The sequence below is a fragment of the Dama dama genome, chromosome 17 (assembly GCF_033118175.1).
Source record: "Dama dama isolate Ldn47 chromosome 17, ASM3311817v1, whole genome shotgun sequence".
In the NCBI taxonomy this organism is placed as follows: Eukaryota; Metazoa; Chordata; class Mammalia; order Artiodactyla; family Cervidae; genus Dama; species Dama dama.
In genome coordinates this window covers 37,236,729-37,259,232 of record NC_083697.1, presented here as the reverse complement: position 1 = coordinate 37,259,232, position 22,504 = coordinate 37,236,729, and the positions used below count along the sequence as shown (strand labels likewise).

Below are 22,504 nucleotides of genomic sequence, written 5' to 3'. Positions count from 1 at the left end.
TACTGAGGGAGTGGGATCATTGTTTGGAGGGGCAAGTGATTATGTTCACATCACAGAGACTATGGAGACAACCTGCCATCCAACCATCTCATCCTCTGTCACCCTCCTTTCCTTCTGCCCTCAATCTTTCCCAGCATCAGGGTCTTTTCCAATAAGTAAGTTCTTCCCATCAGGTGGCCAAAGTATTGGAGTTTCAGCTTCAATATTAGTACTTCTAAAGAGTATTCAGGGCTGATTTCCTTTAAGATTGACTGGTTTCAGCTCATTACTATCCCAATCCTGTCCCATCTTAGCAATTTATTTAGTCCTTACTAGCACTACCTATTGGAGAAGGCACTGGCACCCCACTCCAGTATTCTTGCCTGGAAAATCCCATGGATGGAGGAGTCTGGTAGGCTGCAGTCCATGGGGTCACTAAGAGTCGGACACGACTGAGCAACTTCACTTTCACTCTTCACTTCCTTGCACTGGAGAAGGAAATGGCAACCCACTCCAGTGTTCTTGCCTGGAGAATCCCAGGGACGGCGGAGCCTGGTGGGCTGCCGTCTATGGGGTCGCACAGAGTCGGACACGACTGAAGCGACTTAGCAGCAGCAGCAGCAGCACTATATGATGGTTTCCCTGGTGGATCAGATGGTAAAGAATCCACCTGCAGTTCAGGAGACCTGGGTTCAATCCCTGGGTCGGGAAGATTGCCTGGAGAAGGGAATGGCAACACACTCCAGTATTCTTGCCTGGAGAGTCCCATGGACAGAAGCGTGGCAGGCTACAATCCATAGGGTTGCAAAGAGTTGGACATGACTGAACAACTTAGCACACACACAAGCACTGTATTGATGTTAAATAGCTAATATAATATAGCTAGTATAGCTAATATAGCTACTACTATATAGATGTTAAATATTAGTAGCTATAGTGTAATAACAAAATATTCTTAGTACTTGTCTTAATTAGATTATTAGTTCCCTTATCATGCTCCAAGTTATATTCAAATTAATACCATTCTTAATATTATTCAGCCATAAAAAAGAGTGAAACTATTCCGCTTGCAGCAATATGGATGGACCTAGAGAATATTATGCTTAGTGAAGTAAGTCACACAGAGAAAAACAAATACTGTATGATACCACTTAGATGTAGAATCTAAAATATTAAACAAATTAATATATACATCAAATAGAAACAGACAGATATACAAAATATACTAATTGTTACAGTAGAGAAAGGGAAGAAGGGAAGAGCAAGATAGGGGTATCAGATTAAGAAATAGAAAGTAGTATGATAAAATAGATAAGCAACAAAGATAATCTGCATAGCACAGAGAATTATAGTTGTTATTTTGTAATAACTTTTAATGGAGTATAATATATAAAAATATGCTGAACACCTGAAACTAATATAATGTTGTAAATCAATGTACTTAAAAAAAAAAACAACATTCTTTCAATGAGCTTGCAAATACTCTGCATAGAAGTGTGGTTGTTGTTCAGTCAAAAGTCGTGTCCAACTCTGTGACTCCATGACTGCAACAGGCCATGCCTCTCTGTCCCTCACCACTTCCAGAGTTTGCCCACGTTCATGTCTGTTGCATCAGTGATGCCATCCAACTATCTCATCCTATGTTACCCTCTTCTCCTTCTGCCTTCAATCTTTTCCAGCATCAGGGTCTTTTCCAATGAGTCAGATGTTCGCATCAGGTGGCGAAAATATTGGAGCTTGAGCTTCAGCTTCAGCATCAGTCCTTCCAATAAGTATTCAGGGTGGATTTCCTTCAGGATTGCCTGGTTTGATCTCCTTGCTGTCCAAGCATAGAAGTGTAAAAGTAAATATATAAAAGCATTAAGGGAGTTACAGTACCAACCATCCTATTGGGATTTGACTGTTTTCTTTATAATTTTTTGTTCTTTAAAAATTCTCTAGAATTTTAAAGTATAATCTTAATTTCAGAATGAAAGTTACTTTAATGACAACCTCATTGGTTTTGCCTGGATATTTATCCACTTCCAGTGGAATATTTGAAAAGTAATGGATATTGTACTATGTTTTTATTAATATGATTGAAACTGAAATATTAATATATAACAGTGACATGTGAAAACATATTTGTTTCTTTCAAAGAAATACATAAAGTCTTGACATTGAGAAAATTAATCATTTGTGATTACTCTGACAATTTGATTGGTTTTTCTCCCAGTACTTATGTTTTGTTTTTTCATAAGGGCAGTAACAACTGACATATTGTATTTACTAAGAAAGACCAGTTGAAACTTTAAGGTCTTTAATGTAAGGTCTTTAGAACAAGAATGTTTATATTCCCATATTAGCAGAAAATGACCATAATATAAGGTCTCAATAAGTGATTTTTGGAATTAAAATTTCAAAGTTGGAAAGGCTCTATATTACCAATTCAATCTATTCTTTATACAGATGAGTAATCTAAAATGATTTAGGTTTGCCTGCTTGCCCAAAGTCATGTCATATATCATTAAATAAAGGTTAAGACTTGAATACATTCTTTCTTTCTTCTCTGCCACCTTTCCTTCCCCTTCTTCCCTCCCTCCCCAACCCTTCTTTTCATCCTATCTAGCATTTCTTCAATGCCTGTTTTCTCCCAAGCAAACCTGAAATTTTTACATTAAAATATTACTTCAAGATCAAAGAATATAAAACAATGTTTAAGAAAACTGTCAAGAAATTTTTTAAAATCTATGTATGGTTCATTCTTGTGGAGAGTAGGAGAAAAAATGTACGATTTAAGAAGTTGAATAGGCAGGATAGACCTAGTGGCTTGTTAAATATGTGCTAAAGCTCTTCAATAACGATTTTTCTTCCACTTTGTGCAAAAAAATCTTTAAGGTGAAAATGAGAGAATAGAGGGAGGGACTTCCCAGATGGTTCAGTGGTTCAGACTCCATGCTTCCAAAGCAGAGTGCAGGTTTGATCCCTGGTTAGGAACTAAGATCCCACATGCCATGCAGAGCAGAAAAAAAAAAAAAAAAAGAAGAAGAAGAAGAACAATGATAGTGGAAAATACTTAAAGGGATTGAAGGCACCTTTCAGTTCAGTTCAGTTCAGTTGCTCAGTCGTGTCCAGCTCCTTGCGACCCCATGGACTGCAGCATGCCAGGCTTCCCTGTCCATCACCAACTCCTGGAGTTTACTCAAACTCATGTCCATTGAGTCGGTGATGCCATTCAACCATTTCATTCTCTGTTGTCCACTTCTCCTCCCACCTTCAATCTTTCCCAGCATCAGGGTTTTTTCCAATGAGTCATTTCCTCACATCAGGTGGCCGAAGTATTGCAGTTTCAGCTTCAACATCAGTCCTTCCAATGAATATTCAGTACTGATTTCCTTTAGGATTGACTGGTTGGATCTCCTTGCAGTCCAAGAGTCTTTCATGAGGCACCTTTAATGAGTTCAAATTTCCAAGTCCAAATGAATGATATCCTAAGAGAATAAATGCATTTCCAGAGGTGATATATGAGTTACTATAGATAATATGTGCAAAACAAGAAAAAGAGAGCTGTTATATCATTTGGGATTGACATATTCAAAATTAGAAAAGAAAATTCATTCTCAAAGAGCAATGAATTTGATTTTATTTTCTGATAAATTTATGGAATGAATTATTAATCATATGTGTTATAGGTGGCAATGAAGTAAGCAGTTCATTTTCTTTTTTGATGGCATTAGCTATTCATAAAATGAATATGATTACTCATATATTTTGAGTTCAATAATGCCTTTTACAAAGCATTTAAAAACTATATAGAGAAAATTGACTGGATGACCGTATAGTAAAAATACTTGTGGATGACTAAAAACATCATATCTGAAGTGTTAACTAATGAACTATTGTCAAAGTGGATAGCACTGTAGAGGCAAGTTTCAATACTTTGGACTTGCCCACGCACTCTTTATAAGTATTTTACTAGTAATGTGGATAAAGATGTAAAGGCCTGCTTCTCAAACTTCCAAATGAGGCAAAATGAGCAGGAAAAGGTGATGTAATTGTTGATAGTAAAGATTCAAAATGTTTTAGATAGATCTGAAGATCAAAAGAACCAAAGAATGAAATTGGTGAAAGACAAATATAAAATTCAACATCGATCACACTCTTGTAGTGGTAAGTGGCTTGCGTAACTCAGTGCAGTTATTTGGCATGCCATGCAGGGGCACCCAAGGTGAATGGGTCATAGTGGAGAGTTCTGACAAAAGGAGGTCCACTGGAGCAGAGAATGGCAAACCACTTCAGTATTTTGCCTCAAGAACCCCATAAATTATGTAAAATTCAATATTTTGCTTCAAAATCAACTGCATAGGATTTCTGAGGACTTCTGGATCAACAGTATTTTGTTTTAAAATACTTTATAATTTTAAGATCAGTAATTTTTATTTGATCCTTAGTCTAAGTCCATCTTTGCATGAAAAGCATCCTTGGTGTCTCTAAGTTTCTTGAAGAGATCTCTAGTCTTCCCTCTTCTGTTGTTTTCCTCTATTTCTTTGCATTGATGACTGAGAAAGGCTTTCTTATCTCTCCTTGCTGTTCTTTGGAATTCTCCATTCAAATGGCTATGTCTCCCCTTTTATCCTTTGCCTTTCACTTCTCTTCTTTTCATAGCTGTTTGTAAGGCCTCCTCAAACAACAGTTTTACAGTTTTGCATTTCTTTTTCTTGGTTATGGTCTTGGTCCCTGCCTCCTATACAATGTCATGAACCGCCATCCATAGTTCCTCAGGCACTCTGTCTATCATATCTAATCCCTTGAATCTATTTCTCACTTCCACTGTATAGTCTTAAGGGATTTGATTTAGGTTATACCTGAATGGTCTAGTGGTTTTCCCTACACTTTCATATTAAGTCTGAATTTGGCAATAAGGAGTTCATGATCTGAACCACAGTCAACCCCCAGTCTTGTTTTTGCTGACTGTGTAGAGCTTCTCCATCTTTGGCTTCAAAGACTATAATCAAATTGATTTTGGTATTGATCAACTGGTGATGTCCATGTGTAGAGACTTCTCTTGTGTTGTTGGAAGAGGGTGTTTGCTATCACCAGTGCGTTCTCTTGGCAAAACTCTGTTAGCCTTTGACCTGCTTCATTCTGTACGCCAAGGCCAAATTTTCCCGTTACTCCAGGTACTTCTTGACTTCCTGTTTTTGCATTCCAGTCCTCTATAATGAAAAGGACATCTTTATTGGGTGTTAGTTCTAGAAGATCTTGGAGGTGTTCAAGGAACCGTTCAACTTCAGCTTCTTCAGCATTACTGATCGGGGCAGAGACTTGGTTTACTGTAATAGGGAATGGTTTGCCTTGGAAATGAACAGATTATTCTGTTGTTTCTGAGATTTCATCCAAGTACTGCATTTTGGACTCTTTTGTTGACTATGATGGCTGCTCCATTTTTTCTAAGAGATTCTTACCCACAGTAGCAGATATAACGGTCATAAAATGACGGGCACAATAAAGGACAGAAATGATATGTACCTAACAGAAGCAGAAGATATTAAGAAGAGGTGGCAAGAATACACAGAAGAACTTTACAAAAAAGATCTTCATGACCCAGATAATCATGATGGTGTGACGACACACTTAGAGCCAGACATCCTGGAATGCGAAGTCAAGTGGGCCTTAGGAAGCATCACTACGAACAAAGATAGAGGAGGTGATGGAATTCCAGTTGAGCTATTTCAAATCCTAAAAGATGATGCTGTGAAAGTGCTGCACTCAATATGCCAGCAAATTTGGAAAACTCAGCAGTGGCCACAGGACTGGAAAAGGTCAGTTTTCATTCCAATCCCAAAGAAAGGCAATGCCAAAGAATGCTCAAACTACCGCACAATTACACTCATCTCACATGCTAGTAAAGTAATGCTCAAAATTCTCCAAGCCAGGCTTCAACAGTACGTGAAGTGTGAACTTCCAGATGTTCAAGTTGGTTTTAGAAAAGGCAGAGGAATAAGAGATCAAATTGCCAATATCCGCTGGATCATCAAAAAGCAAGAGAGTTCCAGAAAAACATCTGTTTCTGCTTTATTGATTATGCCAAAGACTTTGACTGTATGGATCACAACAAACTGTCAAAAATTCTTCAAGAGATGGGAAAAGCAGACCACCTGACCTGCCTCCTGAGAAATCTGTATGCAGGTCAAGAAGCAACAACTAGAACTGGGCATGGAACAACAGACTGGTTCCAAATCAGGAAAGGAGTACGTCAAGGCTGTATATTGTCACCCTGCTTATTTAACTTATATGCAGAGTACATCATGAGAAATGCTGTGCTGGATGAAGCTCAAGCTGGAATCAAGATCACCAGAAGAAATATCAATAACCTCAGATATGCAGATGACACCACCCTTACGGCAGAGAGCAAAGAAGAACTAAAGAGCCTCTTCACGAAAGTGAAAGAGGAGAGTGAAAAAGTTGAATTAAAAGTAAACATTCAGAAAACTAAGATCATGGCATCTGGTCCCATCACTTCGTGGGAAATAGATGGGGAAACAGTGGAAACAATGACAGGCTTATTTTCTTGGGTTCCAAAATCACTGCAGATGGTGACTGTTGCCATGAAATTAAAAGCCACTTGCTCCTTGGAAGAAAAGTTATGACCAACCTAGATAGCTTATTAAAAGCAGAGACATTACTTTGCCAAGAAAGGTCCAGCTAGTCAAAGCTATAGTTTTTTCCAGTGGTTATGTATGGATGTGAGAGTTGTACTATAAAGAAAGCTGAGCACCGAAGAATTGTTGTTTTTGCACTGTGGTGTTGGAGAAGACTCTTGAGAGTCCCTTGGACTGCAAGGAGATCCAACTAGTCCATCCTAACGGAAATCAGTACTGAATATTCATTGGAAGGACTGATGCTGAAGCTGAATCTCCAATACTTTGGCCACCTGATGTGAAGAACTGACTCATTTGAAAAGATCCTGATGCTGGGAAAGTTTGAAGGCAGGAGGAGAAGGGGACAACAGAGAATGAGATGGTTGGATGGCATCACCGACTCAATGGACATGAGTTTGAGCAAACTCCAGGAGCTGGTGATGGACAGGGAGACCTGGTGTGCTGCAGTCCATGGTGTCCCAAAGAGTTGAGCATGACTAAATGACTGAACTGAACTTAGGATAAGTCAATGTTATAATTCACCAAGTGAAAAAGGATTCAGTCTCCAGTGTTATTTCAAAAAACTATATTATTCATATCAGTTGAGGAGACAATGATAAATTAGATTATATTCACAGGAAAATGACCAGTATTTTGAGGGATATGGAAATCATATCTTGAGAAGACTGATTGAGTAAACAAATTATTTTTATTTTAAAATAACTTTTCTAAGTAGAGAATGAACTAGTATTCTCTAAGTATTTGAACAATTGTCATAGAGGGAGATTTCTTTAGATTTATAATGTGATGTATCAGAAACATACTTAATAAAGGATACAGAGAAGTATATATCAGTTCATAATAAAATCAATATGTTATATAATTAGAATATTTCAAATGGAAATTTTTCATCTTCGTAATTGGGCTTGTTAGGATATTAAATAATATAATGTATGTGGAGCATGTAACATGGCATTAGATATATAGTAAACATTAAATAAATGTATAGCTATTGGTATTAGTAATATAATGTCCTCAGCATTATGTTGAATCATAAATTACATGACTGTTTGTTGGATATGCTCATTTATTTCAAATTAAATTTAGAGTAAATGTGTTTCAATACTTTGAGTATAAGTTTCTGAAAGTCAATGATCCTATGGCTTATTAGGCACATCCCTTGTATTATCCAGGGCTTTGTAGGTGGCTCAGAGTAGAGAATCTGCCTGCAATGTGGGAGACCTGAGTTCAATCCCTGGGTTGGGAAGATCCCTTGGAGAAGGGAATGGCTACCCACTCCAGTTTTCTTGCCTGGAGAATTCCATGGACAGAGAAGCCTGGTAGGCTACAGTTCATGTGGTTGCAAAGAGTCAGACATGACTGAGCAACTAACTCTTTTACTTCACCTTCATTGTATTATCTATCCATCTCTTTATATGACTAGAAGAATGCAAATCTTCTATCTCTTGTCAAGGTAAATACTACAACTGTGTAATTGAAAAATATATTCTACAATAGTTTTAGTGCTAGATCTTATCAAAATTCAAATAAGCATTTTTACATTAAACACTTGACATATAATAATAATTTGTAATATATTGAACCTGCCCTAGTAGACTCTACCTTAGCTAATGGTAAATACCATAAACATAAGTATATTGATAAAGCAAGAATCTGATTTTAATTATTTAAATAATTAAGATATAAATCTTCTATCACTTCTATAAAATAGTACATTCTTATATTACCATTTTATTTTTATTCTGTAAAATCCCCTCTTTGTCAGTTATGCTGAGAAATAGAAAACTTATAAGAATTGGTTAATGCATATCTAGTAAATGTTCCACCTTCCTTCATATATGAAGCAAGAATTTATTGATGATGAATCTATGCCAGATAAGTGTGCTGGATACAAGAATATGCCAATTTTTTGTATTAAAGTGACAGTCCCTGACTTCACAGGAATTTTGGTCTAATAGAAAATTTCATTGGTCGAAAATCATACAAAGATGGGTAAAATTACAACTGGTATAACTCTAGGAAAGTGGATACTCCTTCTGATAGTGTAAAGAACAGAATTATTATTCCAGTCAAAGCGGCCCACGGATAGCTTCACTGTGGAAGTGATAATTGAGCTGATTTATGAATATGAAAAAGAGTTCACTTGAAGTTTCAGAAGGATCAATTCAGACAGTATAATCAGCATGTAAGAAGATCATGTCTCACAAAGAAGTGCTGGAAAGAAAAATGGTCCAGTAGGAATATGTTGAGGTAGATGGAGGATAGTCTATCCAAAGATGTATAGACTTTGTTAAAGATTTTAATCTTCTTTCTTAAAAGCAGTACAAATCCACAGAAAACCTTTAAACTGTGGTAGGAAACAGGATGAAATTTGCTCAACAGAAAGACTGCCAAGATTTAAGACTAATGTGAAAAGATATTCAGTGAAGCAGGGAACATTGGAAGAGGACTGATTTGAGTTGAATACCTCTGTTGTGGTCTTGGCCACATTAAATTTGAAGTGTTTTGGAGACATCTAATAGAAATATCAATGATGTAATTACATAAATCAGTCTAGACTCCAGAGCTCAGCTCTAAATCTAGAAGTATAAATTTGTAAATCATGTGTGTAGATGGGGATCAATGGGGGTATTGGATATGAATGAGCTTGCAGAGGCAGAGGATCTCAAATAAGAAAAGGGCCCAAGTCCAGGGGATTGCCAATGTCAAATTGCCAAGAAATGGGTGTTTAAGCCTCTGAAATGGAAAGGAATGGTTGTTAAGTTTATTGATAGAGAGTTGGCATTAAATAGGACAGTTTCTTCATAGCACATAAAATGAATCAGATAGGCTGGATGTGCGATATAGATTGAGAAATAGAAATAAGTATGAATTTTAATTCAGTATCTTCTGTGTCCTCTGTAAAATAGCAATGGAGGTCATCTTCTGAGAGTTAGAGGGACTGAGAAAATTAAATATTTTATGAGGCTAAAGATATGAAAAGTCATTTTAGAAACTGAACAAGTGAGTTGAAATACACATACATACATGCATGCATAGATACATAAATACATAGACAAATGATAGACAAAGAGGGAAAGAAAGAAAGGCATGCTTGTTGGAGTATTTTTAGTTACTTCGACCTTTGCAAGAAGTTTTAGGACCATCTTTCTGAGTCAGTGGTTCTTGCTTTTTCCTTCGCTCCAGTACAGCTTCTTTATTAGAAGTACAGAAGATCACATACTAATAACAAACACAATGGTCTGCTATATTACTGATTCACGAGTCTGGAGGAGGCACTTCCTCAGGAAGTTGTATACAAATCTCAGAGAAAGAAAAATCTGTATGTTTTTGGGTGTGTGTTGTGTTTGTAAATGCATTTGTGCAGTTTAAAAGCCCATTTTATGATTCTAATATCCTCTCCACAGGGTGACTGGGAATTTCTCCTTGAGCACAGAATAACGAAGTGTTGACAGTAGACTAGAATTTAGGAAGCTCTTCATAGAAACAGGAAAAGCAATTATTATTTTTAATAAGTATTTTAGCACATGCAAAATAATCAGTTCACTTCTCCAAAAGAAAACAATAACACAACACAATGTTCCCCAGATATTTTTATTACATTATAGAAATTTGCTGTGTGATATGTGCAAGTATCTATTATTAAAAGTCAGTATAGTGATTATTCTGATTCATAATCATTAAATGTAAAACATTTAGTTATTTATCAGTGAAATATTTGTGAACATTTACAAATATTTAATCAATATTAAATATTAAAGTTTTCAGCAAATTCCTCCTTAGATGGAAATTTTTTTTTACTTTGACTCATAAAGTGCTTTGGGTCCCTAGTGCATCAATTCATAAATTACTGATCCACAGTACTTTAATATCCTGAAAAAGGAAATGTGTTTTTTGAGAATTTAATTGAATCATGAGGAGTTACTTATTCACCACTGAGGTTGGGATATGTGAGTTAGCTCACGATAGTCATACTAAAGAGTTATATTTATTTCACAAACAGGTAAGCTGAAGCTTAGAAAAAATAGGACTAAAGTGCTAAGGATCCAGATTACATTTCTTTCAGAAAAAACCCGATTCCTAGTAACTAAACAATACAAAATAAATACATGAGCTTGAAAGCAATAACTATTTCTCTGAAAATTCATTTCCATATAGTGTTACTAAGTTTAATACTTCTTAGTTAATAAGCCTAAATTCACAGTACTTAATGATAATCTAAGCCTTGTTGCAGTATAAATAGTAAAATTAAGAAAAGCAAAGTTTCAAGCTCTTTTAAAGTAAAAATTTTCCTAAAACTAGTTATCCTAATTACCTACAATATGAGCCATTTGGCAAATGAATGATTTCTTGCAGTATGGTAAAATGATTATAAGCACAGGCTTTGGAGTAAGAAAAACATAGCTTTAATATTTGGCTTCTGAAAACTTTGTAGCTGTGAGGACTGAAATAAGTTACTTAAACTCTTGAAGTTTTAGTTTTTTCATCTATGAAATGGAGAAGAAAACATGTAATTCATAACTCATTGTGAGGATTAAATGAGAAAAGTTATTCTGATACTTAGCACAGGGCCTAGCACCAAAATATATGGGTGAGCTGATACACACATACACACACACACACACACACACACACACACACACACACACACACAGCTTAACTTTAGGTAGAGTATCTTTGTAGCTGTTATTACTTCAGAAGCTAGATGTATCTGAGTTGGTTTAGCATTCCACTAGGCATGTTACTTTTCATGTCTTTTTTCCTCCAAAAGCATTAAAACCACTTTCTGTATTCTTTCATTAAACAAAAAGAACAGTGGAAATGTTCAATAATTTACTATTGTTTGTGTTTGTCTGAAAGAAGTTTTCTGCAAGTTTAGTCACAGCTATAGATCATTATTTCAAACAACATGCATCGTTTAGATATTTAAATATTTTTTACATCATAAAATTTAAATGTGAAGTCATTTGTTCTGTGCTTTCTCTACAATTCTATGTGCCTTGTTATATAAGCAAAATAGCATATGCTATGATTTTGAGTGCTAAATAGTGAGAATCTAAGGCACACTCTGAAAAGAATGGTTATTGCTCCAAGAAGAGTATCTGTCTCCTTAATCTTTAATTGTTTACTAAAATGTTTCTGAGGTTTAAAAAATAAAATTATGATAGAAACTTCTCATGTATGACGCTATAGCTTAGTGCCATGAAAGCTCTAATAACTCTAATGTATGTAGAAGCTAATAATATAAATTTTGATGCAGAGAAGTCTAAACCAAGGGTGAAATGCCATGTTGAATGTTTTTAATAACCTAATAATTTACACAGTAATAATATATTGAATTTCTTGGAAATATTTTCTCAGGAAGAATTATTTAGAATAAGTTTTATCTTTGCTATTGTGTTAATGATGGCTTTGATAAAGTTACCCAAGGAAAAAAGACAGTTTCCTTCAGGAGTTACCTGTGTCTGAAATATTCACTGATTTCACATGCACTGATAATATGAACAAGGTACTTTGTCTAACTCTCCTAAGCTAAGATTTGCAGTAGGAAATGCAAAATTCACATATGGCTATTCTCTTAAGAAGTCTCTGCTATGCTTTTCAGTTTTTATAAAAAGGCTTAAGATTTGCCTGAGGCATCTATTTTTTTCCCTCAAGACAAGCTACAGTGCCACAAATAAAGATGTTTTTTACACTGCTAACATATTCCTTTCTCTTTCCATTTCTCAGAGAGCTGACATAGGAATTTCTGCTTTAACCATCACCCCAGACCGTGAGAATGTGGTGGACTTCACAACACGTTACATGGACTACTCCGTGGGAGTCCTACTTCGAAGGGCTGAGAAGACAGTGGATATGTTTGCTTGTCTTGCACCATTTGATCTCTCACTATGGGCTTGCATTGCTGGCACAGTCCTTCTGGTGGGTCTGCTGGTCTACCTCTTGAATTGGCTTAATCCTCCACGATTACAAATGGGATCGATGACTTCTACTACTCTCTACAACTCCATGTGGTTTGTGTATGGATCCTTTGTACAACAAGGTAAGGATAAAAAAATATGGTATAGTATAAAAAAGAAGTGCGTTGTTTCATATGCCATGAATTCAGTTAGGAAGGTTCTGTATCTTGACATCAATAAATTGCCTAAAAGGTCTTCAGAGCAACACTCAGAAAAGAACATATTCTACTCTTTCCTAGTGGGCCTCAAACACCAGATTTCCAGGAAAAAAAAAAAAAAGGTACAGCATCTTTTGATGTAAATTCAATTTCATCAACAAAGACAAAGATAAATGTCAGATGTCAGGTTCATAAGAAACTTAAGATGAGATTTTCCCAAACTCTGAAATTCTGAGAAATAGTCTTACTGGGATGAAAATACTTAGTACCAGAGCAGATATTGCTTAATTATTTACATATGTAAGAGATGTTGAGACTTGCTTTTTGTTGAAAGACATCATTTCGTGTATTAAAAATATTTATTTGCAGTTGAAAGCCCTCAAGATTCCAATAAGAAATTTTATGCTATATCTTTCACTTTAATACATATTCTTTACCAGTTATTTAACTGGAATTTCACTGTATTCTACAGAAGGTCTTTGCTGTGTTGTTCGATAGTCAATCTGCCTACTCTTTAAACTTGTCTACATAATTACTTGACTCTGTTTCAGAATAGAACAATGCTTATTAAATCCCTTATTTGAGACTACTGCCATCATAGAAAATGAAATAATAAAATACTTAGGGGATTATTAGTTTCTTGCAAATGTGTCATATCTATTGAAGAAGAGACATAGGTGTCACAGTGGAGACACATGATGCTTTTGCCTTAATATTTATTAATACAACTCTCAATAGCGTCTTATTTTTTAAATATACTTGCTATTGGATCTTCCATTAAATTTCATCCTTTCTATTCTCATTTGACTAATTATAAGTTTTGTCTAGACTTTTAATCTCTACTTTCTTACTTAAAATCTGCCCCTTAACCATGCTTTTCCCCACTACCTTCCTGTATCTTCATATATTTATCACAGAAAGTTTTGGTCCATTAAATAACCACTAATCTAGTAGATATTTGCATCCGTGCATGCTCAGTAATGTACAACTCTTTCTGACTCCATGGACTGTATATAACCTGCCAAACTTCTCTCTCCATGGGATTTCTCAGGCATGAATACTGGAGAGGGTTGCCATTTCCTTCTTCAGGGGATTTTCCCATACCAGGGATTGAACCTGCATCTCTTGTGTCTCCTGCGTTGGCAGGCAGATTCTTTACCACTAGTGCCACCTAGGAAGTCCATGGAGTAGACATTTAATCCACACCTTTAATTTAATAAAACTTTGCTAGGCACTGAGTATACAGTTGTGAACAAAAGAGTCTTTGCCGTCATTGATCTACAAGTCCTTTGGGACACAAACATGTAAAACCAACATGTGGTAGAGATCACACAGACTGTTATGAGATCATAGAGGTAGGGAGGCTACATATATCTTAATGTGGCAAAGAAGGCTTTTTGAGTTAATACTGTATGAACAGACATAACTAACTATGCAAAGGGCTTATTGAAGAAGAGGATGGGGGAAGGGTACATAGATGGTAGGACAGAACTGAAGATTAAGAAGTGAGAGAGAAAGTGCAGTAAACATTGCAGGATATAACCGATAAACATAACACTGAAGATATATTTGTTAATATCAGAGATTTGAATTTGATCTTCAGGGAAATTATCAGCAGTTAAAAAGCATTAAACAGGAAAATACATGTTTAAATTTTAACTATAGAAATATTCTGATTATCAAATGGAGAAAATTGAAAAAGAACAATGTGGAAAGGGAGAAAAATTATCTGAGTATTGTAATAACTTAAGTAAAGAGGCAGTGTGATTTGCACAAAGGAAAGATGGCATTAGGAATAAAGAGAAGGGTATTGTTGAATTGGAGTCAATAGAACATGATAAATTATACAGTGGTATGGGGATTGATGTCGAAGGACATAACGGAGGTGAAATTTTATACTAGGTTTCTGGATTGGAAAGTTAGATTTTGATGTTAGATGTTGGTGTCATTTCTGGGGGAAAAAATTAGGGAGAACAGGTGTGATAGGGAAGACAATACATGCGTTTTGGTCCTTTGAGTTATGGTATCTGTGAAATATCCAGGCGTATATTTCTAATGCTTGTTAGTGGTTTGATATATTTGTCAGAAGCACAGAAAAGGCGTCTGGGCTGGGTTATATATTGGGTATATATTGAGGTGATATTGGCATATAGGAGATAATTGAAGCCAAGAAAGTGAATTATATCATACAGAGTAGTTGTTCTCAACTGCTTACTCCTGACTGAGGACCACTACCCAGAAAGGGCCTAGGACAGAGCCCTGTGGAAATGAATGGGTAGAGGAGATTTTGGTGGTAAATTATAAAGAATGACAAGAAAGAAGCAAGTACCACATATACCATCTAGTTGTACACACACACAAAGTAAAGATAATATTTGAATATGGAAGGTTTGGTTGACAGAGTTAAACATTTCAATGAGTTGATTAAAATTAATACTTGAAAGGTGTTCATTGGGTTTAGTGATAACCTTTTTATTGGTAGTGTTCCAGTGACTATAGCTGTGTAATAAATTAATTTAAAACCTATCAATTTTGTGCATCACAGATTCAGACAAACATGGTGAGGGTGGTTTGTCTTTGCTCAATAATCTCCGAACTCCTGCTAAACAGCCCAAAGTTTGCAAGCTAAACTCATCTGAAGGCTTGTTCATTCTACTCACATGTCTGGTAGTTAATGCTAGCTGAGAGCTATTTTCCTCTGTGGCCTTTCTCTATAGGGTAATTTGGCTTTCTCCCTGCATGATGGTTGATTTCTCCATAGAGAGCATCCTTAAAATAGAGAAAAGAGTCAATGAAACAGAAGAATTCTGTAGTCCAGGTTGGGGATTATAAATTTGTATGATGGTGTGAGCTTCTCTCGCAGGAAACACTCTGTATGTGCCACCTCATTGCTTTGTAATAAATGGTTTAAAAATGTGAACTTCTTAGATGCAATAATTTACACAGTATCACATGAGTGTTTACTAAATAAAAAACAAAAACTTAGGCTCAACTATGAATAGTTAGGCACATGAAAAAAAGGGTAACAAAGCAAATTACTTTAGATTATTGCCAAGACTGTGGTTGAAATCATAGATTCTAGGGTACATGGAGAAATAAAAAAAAAATACAAGGACTAATGATGAGTCCAATAGTGAGTAAGACCAGAAGGTAATAGAGTGGTAGTGGGAGAGAGTACAGTTCTCAATGAGGCCAAAGAACAATAGTGGAAACATTAGTGTGAGAGTTCAAAGTTTGTATTTACCGAATGGGACATGTGGATGTGGATTCCTGAGGAGGTAGTATACAAAAAAGATCTTAATGACTCAGATAACAACAAAGGTGTGATCACTCACCTAGTGCCAGACCTCCAAAGTCAAGTGGGCCTTAGGTAGCATCACTACGAACAAAGCTATCAGAGGTGCTGGAATTCCAGCTGAGCAATTTAAATCTTAAAAGATGATGCTGTTAAAGTGCTGTACTCAATATGCCAGCAAATTTGGAAAATTCAGCAGTGGCCACAGGACTGGAAATGTCAGTTTTCATTCCAATCCCAAAAAAGGCAATGCCAAAGAATGTTCAAAACTACCACACAATTGCTACATCTCACATGCTAGCAAAGTAATGCTCAAAATTCTCTAAGCTAGGCTTCAGCAGTACGTGAGCCAGGAACTTCGAGATGTTCAAGCTGGATTTAAAAAAGGCAGAGGAACCAGAAATCAAATTGCCAACATTTGTTGGATCATCAAAAAAGCAAGAGAGTTCCAGAAAAACATCTACTTCTGTTTTATTGACTATGCCAAAGTCTTTGACTGTGTGGATCACAACAAACTGTGGAAAATTCTGAAAGAGATGGGAATACCAGACCACCTGACCTGCTTCTTGAGAAATCTGTATGCAGGTCAGGAGGCAACAGTTAGAACTGGACATGAAACAACAGACTGGTTCCAAATAGGAAAAGGAGTACGTCAAGGCTGTATATTGTCACCTTGTTTTTTTAAACTTATATGCAGAGTACATCATTTGAAATACCAGATGGATGAAGCACAAGGTGGAATCAAGATTTCGGGGAGAAATATCAATAACCTCAGATATGCAGATGACACCACCCTTAAGGCAGAAAGCAAAGAAGAACTGAAGAGCTCCTGATGAAAGTGAAAGAGGAGAGTGAAAAATCTAGTTTAAAACTCAACATTCAAAAAACAAAGATCATGGCATTTGGTCCCATCACTTCATGGCAAATAGATGGGGAAACAATGGAAACAGTGACAGACTTCATTTTAGGGGGGCTCCAAAATTGCTGCAGATGGTGACTGCATCCATGAAATTAAAAGACACACACTCCTTTGAAGAAAAACTGTGACCAACCTAGACAGCATATTAAAAAGCAGAGACATTACTTTGCTGACAAAGGTCTGTCTAGTCAAGGCTATGGTTTTTCCAGTGGTCATGTATGGATGTGAGAGTTGGACCATAAAGAAAGCTGAGCACCAAAGAATTGATGCTTTTGAACTGTGATGTTGGAGACTTGAGAGGCCCTTGGACTAAAAGGAGATCCAACCAGTCCATCCTCAAGGAAATCAGTTGAATATTCATTGGAAGGACTGATACTGAAGCTGAAACTCCAATACTTTGGCCACCTGATGCAAAGAAATGACTCATTGGAAAAGACCGTGATGCTGGGAAAGATGGAAAGCAGGAGAAGAACGGGACGACAGAGGATGAGATGGTTGGATGGCATGACCGACTCAATGGACATGAGTTTGAACTAGCTCTGGGAGTTGGTGTTGGTCAGGGAAGGCTGGCATGCTGCAGTCCATGGGGTCGCAAAAATTCAGACACGTTTAAATGACTGAACTGGACTGAAGAGGTTGTGAAGGACCTCAAACTTGATCAACTGAGAGTCCAGAGGATTAGACGAACCATATCTAATGATGGTTGACTTAGATTAGAGAAAAAGAAAATAAACCATGTGTCAAAATTGTCAGTAAGTGAGGATAGATAAGTAGGATTTGATAGATATGAGCATTGACTGGAAACAGAAGGTGGTAAAGCTAAATGCAATTAATCTCTTTTTTTTATCTCACTTCTTCACATTCTAGCCAGTTTTTCTGTGCGTGGTTTCAATTACTACCAAAATGCAGACATCTCCAAATCTACATCATCCATTCTTAAATTTTAGTTTTGTGTACTGTCACTAGACTCTCAGGATATATCAGAAATTCCACAGATTCCAATATGTCAATAACTGAATTTATTTTGCACTTTAAACCTTTTAGCCTCTCATATTCTCTATTCCAGCTGATGCATTAATGACTTAAACGGGTTAGAACTTTGAAAACCATTTTGATTTCTTCTTTCTATTCATAATCCACCTATTTTCAAGTCCTGCAAAATTTACCAGTTTATTTCTAGGAGTGGAAATCTCTTCTCATCTAGAGAGATAAATACTAGATTGTTACCTTGATTAGGCCTATCTCATTTTTTATCTGAACTACAGGAATCTCATAATACATCTCCCTTTTCCAAATTTATTTCCTGTAACTATATGATCCACATAATTTCATGTATACCAATTATCACTGTCATGGAAAGCTGACCACATAATTCCCATTCTTCAAATATTTCCTTGGCTCCCCAATGCCCACAGTTTAAAAGTAATTTAGAGCATAAACAATATTCCATCATCTGACCCTTCTCCCGTCTTGAGTCTCATTTCCTGTCACTTATGGCTCATGTCTAATTGTCCAGTTTCTCCAAACTGTATTTCTGTATTTGTCTCTTGAACATGAGACTGTGTCATGTCTCTGCTTTTACACTTCTCAATTCCTGAAATGCCTTTATTACCAATTTCTTAATCTCTACTCCCACTTCCTGCTTTCATATGGCAGATTCTTGTGCATCTTCTAATTCTTCTTCTGATCTCACTTTTTTCAGGAAGTCTTTGCTGGGATTAAGGACCATCTTCCATGCTCTGTCAGATATATTTATCATAGTACTTATCAACTGTAGTGTAATTGCTTTTTTTTAAAATTTGTCTCCACCTGAGTCCTTTGAACACAAGACAGTGTCCTATTTATCTTTAAAGCCCCTTTACCTAATTCCGTGTCTTGTACATGAAAAGAGAAAGTGTAAGTCACTCAGTCATGCCCAACTCTTTGTGACATATTAGGTGTTTGATAAATGCATACTGATCAATTAAATAAACTAATAAGTGCTAAATACTTAACTCCCCTGGAGGATGGCATGGCATCCCACCCCAGTATTCTTGCCTGGAGAATCCCCTTGGCTAGAGGAGCCTGATGGGCTGCAGACCATGGGGTCACAAAGAGACAGAAACGACTGAGCGACTAAGCACAGCAAATGCTTAACTAAATCAAGGATAGAGTTAACTGCAATACTGTGTTTATTAGATTACATTCTGTTGCCCAATGCCATGAAACTCATTTAAACCGAATAGAAAATTATCCAGAATGTCTCCACTAGTGTATTTTCTTAAATAGCTAAGATGAGAAATGTATAAAGTCCCCCATTGGCTGAAGTCTTATTTTTGAGAATACTGACAAGCTTATGGATTGGCTTTCTGAATTCTTGTCTCCAGGTGGTCCAATTTCATCAAGTTTTGGAGAATACTCAAAAGAAAAGTATCCATATGGTTTAAATTCTTTTCTAGTTCTGTAAACAAGCTGCAGATATCAAAAGTTATAAATATGTTAAGCACTTTTCTATCTCAACTGCTCCCTTAAATAAGTTGTACAGCTTGTAGGTTGATTATACATTTATACAAATTCATAATGATGAATCATGCTCAATTGCATAAGATTAACTACTTCATCTTTGAAATGCTGCTATTCTTCCACTGGTTAACAATGAAAAGGTGAACTCATTAAAAGATACTGAGAGCATCTTTACACTTTGATTAAAAATAAATTAAGGACAGTCTCAATAAACCCTATGAAAAATGACCCTATGACAGTATCCAGGCATAGGCAATAAAGTTGGAATTAGTGATAATTTCTAATAAAAAAATAGTCTTTTAAGGAGAAGTACAGCAGTTATTTCATAATTATGGTCTTTATTGAGCCACTAGACCAGATTGAGTAGGAATAAAGAGGCATTTCAGTATTATAGAGATGTTTGAAAAAAGTTCAGGGATGGCTAAAAGCAGAAAAATGTGAAATATATGCGAGTTATTTACTAATCCTGATTTTTTTTTAAAAATTCTGTAACCTCAAACCATTCCAGAAAGACAGCTCAGGGAATCCAACTGTGCAAAAGCAGTATGGTCCATTATAGAGATAAACTTAGTACATCTGTTTGGCTAGAACATTAGAGCTTGTGAATTAGGTAGTTTAATGCATGAATGAGAGACCAATTTTATGCAAGTTTTGTTGCCATTTTATATCCTCCCTATCTTCATGACTGTGCAATCCACATACCTAAAAAAAACTGAGGCTTGATTTTTGAAGATCCCTGATATTTAGTTTATGGCCAGTGACTCATATCATCCTGGCCATGAAGGGCCTCTATGGCTTATTCACACATGTGAATGTCTGTAATTCATTTGCTGTTTACTTGCAAATGGAAATTTCAGAGTTTACTTTAGAGGGTTTTGTCTTGTGCTTTGAACTGTAAATATTTATAGTCATGTAAAATGTTTGAGACTATCACATATGTTTATTTCCAAACTCTTTGCGACCCCGTGGACTGTCCATGAAATATTCCAGGCAAGAGTACTGGAGTGGGTTGCCATTTCCTTCTCCAGGGGATCTTCCCAAGCCAGGGATCGAACCTGTGTCTCCTGGATTGGCAGGCAGATTCTTTATCACTGTGCCATATACCAGCAAGCATTTACTATACCAGCTATGTGTCAGGAGCACGAAGAGCAAAAGAAAACAAGAAATAACTATATTAACTGACTTAATAAATATTCCTTGGGTATAGTGTATGGCATTCCCAGCCTAGATATTTTGAATATGATCATAAGAAAGACACAGTCCTTGCAGGAATGTTCAACATCATTTAAGTGGGCCATAGTCAAATTGGGACCAAATAAACCACCTTTGATGGTGCTAGCAATACAGAACCTGCAGAAGATGCAAGAATAAGGGTTTGACCCCTGAGTCGGGCAGATCCCCTGGAGAAAGAAAATGGGAACCCACTCCAGTATTCTCGTCTGGAGAACCCCATGGACAGAGGAGCCTGGCAGACTACAGTCCATAGCGTTGCAAAGATCAGACTTAGTGACCTCGCACAGCACAAACCACTGCTGATGAGAGGAGCAGACAGAATTACTGAAAGGAGTAAAGAAGGAAAATCCCTTTGGTAATTTTCTTAAGGATCAAATAGTTCCACAGATGCTAGTGATGAAGAGAAAGAGGACCTTTAGTAATGATAGAAGATAACATGGTGGCTGCTGCCCAAGAGTTAACATGAAAGGCAACCCACTGACTTTGAGATCCTAGGACAATTTTTGGAAGAAAATAAAGAACTCTTCCCACTACCAGATGGATCACAGTGTTACAGAGAATCACAACTTTTTCATTTCCACAAAAAGAAGAGTCAGACATTCTTCTCTATCAAATTAGACAACAGAAAAGATTGTCGAGGAGAAAGCATCTCTTTAAAACTTACAGTAGGAGAATAACTCCAAAAGACATCCATTTTAACGGTGTAGATTGTCAAATATATGAAATCTGCCAGTGTCCTAGTCAGAAAACCCCAAAGGATTGAAGCCGTGAAATGCAGTAGCTAAAGGCATCCCTTTGTAATGTTATCTGATATTTCACATTCAATTTGAATATAACAAAAATGATATTGGCTGGCTCTGTTGTTTACTGACCTTAATGAACACAGAGAAAATGAGAGTAATTCCCAGTGACAGGTTAGCTAGGCTACAGAGACAAGTTCTTTTCTATATTCCCTTCTTACAGATATTAACTCAAAAAGACTCTCTGTAATTTTTATTTAGGTTCGAATAACATCTCTGTTGTTGCTAATTATGATTGGCAGTCCTTAACGAAGAGAGCGCCAAGTCCTCTGAGTGCTGTCACATCTACTTGAGAATTTCCCCATGCTAATTTAAAACATGACGAGGTGCTTATTTTCTTTCCTTTTATAAACAGAATTCTCCAACACTAAAGGAAAAGGTGAACTTTGATACTTTCAGAAATTGTTTAAAGTCTATCATTTTGGGTGTGGCATATGAGTAATGTATGTGACCAGAAAACAATGTCATGATTCTAAGATGTGAATCCATGAGTTCGTTTACATTCCCAGTCAATTCCTAAGCAATTACTCCATGAACTCGATGCATGCAATATCGCCTGGGTTTCATTTATTTTGATACTGTGTCTTTATGATTTAAGCCAGAAAATTCTTTCTCTTGCTGAACTAGGCTTTTGAAGAGTTACAAGTAATTAAGGAACATGAAGCACAAATCAGATTTTTGCTTATAAAAACAAGAACTAGTGTGCACAGTATTTCCTTGACTATTCTGAACTACTTATACCACCTACGGTAATTAAAAGCACTTTAGTTTTTAAAACAACAAAGGAGTTGTTTCTAAGAGACATTTAAAATAATTGAAGGGTGATTTCAAGATGTTCTGAGTTGGTTTTTCTTCTTTCCCAAAATGCTATAAGAAAATATATATTTTTTAATCCAAATTTAAATGATAAAAAGCTCGTGTCATAGATTCTTTAAAATATCACTGGCATCTTCGTAGTACCATACCATATAATACCCTTCAGCTTAAGATTAGGGACAAAATGTACAGTGAGAGGAA

General features: G+C 36.2%; 1 protein-coding gene across 1 annotated transcript in view; it reads left to right on the top strand.

The window, feature by feature from the left end:
* GRID2 (glutamate ionotropic receptor delta type subunit 2) overlaps nucleotides 1–22,504 on the top strand; it is a 1,497,839-nt gene that overhangs the window by 1,177,717 nt on the left and 297,618 nt on the right. The window contains exon 11 of the mRNA XM_061164751.1: nucleotides 12,351–12,663. Coding sequence (XP_061020734.1) covers nucleotides 12,351–12,663 — 313 coding nt within the window. The remainder of the gene's footprint in view (nucleotides 1–12,350; nucleotides 12,664–22,504) is intronic.